This window comes from Lolium perenne, chromosome 2, assembly GCF_019359855.2.
Source record: "Lolium perenne isolate Kyuss_39 chromosome 2, Kyuss_2.0, whole genome shotgun sequence".
In the NCBI taxonomy this organism is placed as follows: domain Eukaryota; kingdom Viridiplantae; phylum Streptophyta; class Magnoliopsida; order Poales; family Poaceae; genus Lolium; species Lolium perenne.
Genome location: NC_067245.2, coordinates 98319846 through 98323649, shown reverse-complemented (window position 1 = coordinate 98323649; position 3804 = coordinate 98319846). Strand labels below are relative to the sequence as shown.

The 3804-nt window shown below is 46.8% G+C and overlaps 1 protein-coding gene across 1 annotated transcript; it reads left to right on the top strand.

Moving 5' to 3' along the window:
- The first annotated feature begins 1023 nt into the window (after positions 1-1023).
- On the top strand, positions 1024-2971 carry LOC127328742 (uncharacterized). The gene is made up of 2 exons (XM_051355317.1): positions 1024-1088; positions 1948-2971. Exons 1-2 carry the CDS (start codon positions 1024-1026, stop codon positions 2969-2971), a joined length of 1089 nt encoding a protein of 362 aa, XP_051211277.1.
- The last annotated feature ends 833 nt before the right edge of the window (positions 2972-3804 follow it).

The following is a 3804-nucleotide window of genomic DNA, read 5'->3' as shown; positions in this document are numbered from 1 at the left end:
TTCAAACTAGTGGGCTCGCGCGGGAAACTAGCTGGGCTGCAGAGAGAAAAAGGGTTTGGGCTGGCCCACTTCGCGTCCAGCGCGAGCAGGCCGTCTGACGGCAGGTCCCACGCGTCAGTGGGTCATAATGACCGAAGCGGTACGCGCATGTCTGCGCCGTAGGATTAGGCGAGGATCGGACGGACGACGAGCGTCGTCGTCTCCGACGAGAGATGGCTACTGGCGCGGCGATGGTGGGGGGTCGGAGGCTCACCGGCGGCGCGGCGATGGTCGGAGAGGGGTTGCGGCGAGGTTGTCGACGATGGTGAAGCAGATGGAAGCAGCGGCGGCGCCCTTCTCAGCACCTCCGCGGGCACCGAGCTCCAAATTCCGGCGAGGCAGCGGCGAAGAATGTGGAGAAGGGAGAGGCTAGGGAGGCTCAGTGGTGAGTGGGAAGACTGACGGTGTGGCGAATTTGAAGAAGGGAGAGCTCCTTTTATAGCGGCGAGGCAGTACCGAAGGGCGGAGCTAGGTCGTCGACGGCGTCATCGTTCCAGGGCGTCGAAGGGGCAAGGGATGGGCTGGTCTGGTTGCTGGTGTCCTGGCGAGGCTGACGCGCGTGCTGGCGGTGAAGACGAGGGTCTACAGCGGCGGTGAGCTTGACGGGAGCGCGCAGGTCATGGCGGATGGTCGTGGACGCGCTCGTCACCTGCGGCGTTCCCGCGGTCAAGTGGACGTGTCCAGGCGGTCCAGTGACTCGTTGCGCGTCGACTGGCGCTGAGAGGAGAGGTCGAGGTGGCGCAGGGGCTCCGGGCAGCTGGCGCTCTGGCGCGTCCGACGCGGACGCCATGCGCGCCCTGGTGCGGCATGGGCATGTCCTGGGCGTTCCTGGGTGCTCGTGTGCTGACGCGTGCGAGCTCAGTCTTGGTCAAGGGATGGCATGAGCGTGTCCAGGGAGGTGAGAGGAAGCTAGTGGACATGATGGTTCGGGCCAGAGGTGGCCAGAGGTGAGAGTGGCATGGTGGTGTCATGCCATGCCACGGCATGGCAATGTTTGTCAAGTTGGCCGTGCTCCAGGGCTTGGCAAGTGGTGGAGGTGATGCACTGAGGTGAGAGGAGGGTCCAGGGGTGCAGAGAGGGCAGGGTTGGACCAAGTCCAAGGTAAAAAATTTAGTATGGGCACTTGTTTCACCCCTGCCTGCAAGGTGTTTGTTAAAATGGCCGAAAGAAAAATAATTTTGAAAATTGCAAATCTTTTTGGTGGGTTGTAAACATATTTCAAAAGGAGTAGAATGGTGGTGGTTTGGTTCAATTTGGAGTTGTTTTGCAAAATCCCAAAATGCATATGATCTTACATATGTTTCAAAGTCCTGACTTTGCTTGCTTGCCATTTGAATTTGAGACAGAGTTAGAGGTGGGTCCCTTGAGCAAAGTTGTAGTCCTTGATGAGATCTTGGAAGAGGTGCAAAGAGTTGGCCAAGTGTAGAAAGAGAAAGTTGAAAACCAGGGGCTCAAAGTGGGTATCATGCTGAAATTGTCACATATGACCATAATCATATGTGAGCTCAATTTTGATTCAAATTTGATTTTAATTGAGTTTGTTTGATTCCAAAGGTGTTAAATAGTGTTTAGTATCCATTTACAACTAAGGGTGCAAACCAAAATGGCCTAGATCAAAGATTTGTAAAAATGGCATAGGCCATATGTGGGTGTGAAGTTGATTTTTAGAATTTCTTTTCTATTTTATTTTTATTTGACTTTGGATGATCAAGTGATCATTGCTAGGGTTTTAGAATGAGAGTAACACATAAACAAGCATCATGGCAAAAGCACACTCAAATAAATTAATAAGGTGAGCTATATGCAAAGTCCTATATGATGAGAAGAAGTTTTTGTTGGCTCTGATTTTTGGATTCTTGAATTCTCTCTCTCTTGTTCCTTTTATTGAAACTTGGGATGTTACAATAGGTCCCTACAAGACATCATGGGATGTGATTTGCCTTTTGGTGGGAAGGTTGTGGTGTTTGGAGGAGATTTTAGGCAGGTCCTTCCAGTGGTGACGCGTGGGACAAGAGCGCAGATCACTGACGCCACACTACGGAGGTCTCATTTATGGGAGAAGATTAGAAAGATACGTCTCACGCGTAATATGAGGGCACAAACTGACCCGTGGTTCTCCAGTTACCTCTTGAGAATTGGGAATGGAAGAGAAGAGACGATCGGTGGCGATTATGTGCGTCTTCCGGATGACATTGTTATTCCTTACACTTCTACAGAAGAACCAGTGAACAAGCTTATTGAAGATGTCTTCCCATCGCTTCATGAAAACGCCGCATCTGGATCCTACATGAGCTCACGTGCCATTCTTTCAACCAAGAATGAACATGTGGACAATCTAAATACAAAGATGATTGAAAGGTTTCCTGGAAAAGAAAATGTATATTATAGCTTTGACTCTGTCGAAGATGATGCACGCAATAACTACCCAATTGACTATCTAAACTCCATAACTCCAAATGGCCTGCCCCCGCATCTTCTGAAACTCAAAGTCAATTGTCCTGTCATTCTCCTCCGAAATCTCGATCCTCACAACGGGTTGTGCAATGGAACAAGATTGATGATTAGAGCATTTCAAGATAATGCAATTGATGCAGAGATTGTTGGTGGACAACATGCTGGAGATAGAGTGTTTATACCGAGGATCCCTTTGTCGCCTTCGGATGACATTTCACTTCCGTTCAAATTCAAGAGGAAACAGTTCCCCATACGGTTGAGTTTTGCTATGACCATCAACAAAGCCCAAGGGCAAACCATTGCAACTGTTGGTATTTACCTCCCTGAACCTGTATTCTCGCATGGCCAGCTTTATGTTGCACTGTCGAGAGGTGTGTCAAGGCAGAACACTCGGATTTTGGCCAAGCCAAATAATGACATAGATCCCACTGGAAAAAGCACGAAGAATATTGTGTACAGGGATGTCTTGGAGGGATGAAACAGGTTTGTTCTTCCTTCAGTCCAGTCAATTATTATTAGTATTCAGTGTTCCTACTGCATCTATTGAACATATCATTTGATATCGCTCATTTATCATATTCTGATATAAGCATGTTTGTGTTTTGCAGCACCGCTATGTTGCCAGGTTTTGAAATAGGATCTTCCCATATACATTTGATTATATGTATAGGTCTATAGAGCTTGAGAAGGGGGCTGATACTTGCCTTGGTGGTTTAGCTTTTTTCTCAGTCTTGTTGTTCGCTGCTGTGTTTTTCCATCAATGAAACTTGGCTGAAAAAAAATAATTAGAACATTGGATTTTATAGAAATTTCTTACTTATTGTTCCACTTCAATATCTCCCAAGAGTTATATTTCTTCTGGACCTTTATTCTTTATGGTCACATGTTTAGATCATAGTGCCTTGCAGGTTTCAGTACGCCAACAAGTTTCAATTGAGAATTATTATTATTATTATTGCGCTGAAAATGTAAGTCTGCCTCTTTCATATGATCAGATATACTGTTGACATAAGCGTCAACTATATGTGTTTGCGCTATCTTCCTTTCACCCGTCATCTAACAGCTGAATTAAGTAGTGGCCCAGAAGCTTGATTGCCATCGAAACCTAATAAATATTGCAAGTGTAAATGGCGCCAGGAATAGTAGTTGCGCAAGATACACATATAGCAGGTAAGATGCTCTAATTGCTAGACAGATATGCTTTCGCTCAACCACAGATTTGTTGTTTATACACAGTATGTAAATACTGATCTGGGTTGACATGCTTGTCAAACTGCTTCTGTTAGGTCTACTCTCAAGTGTCGACACAAA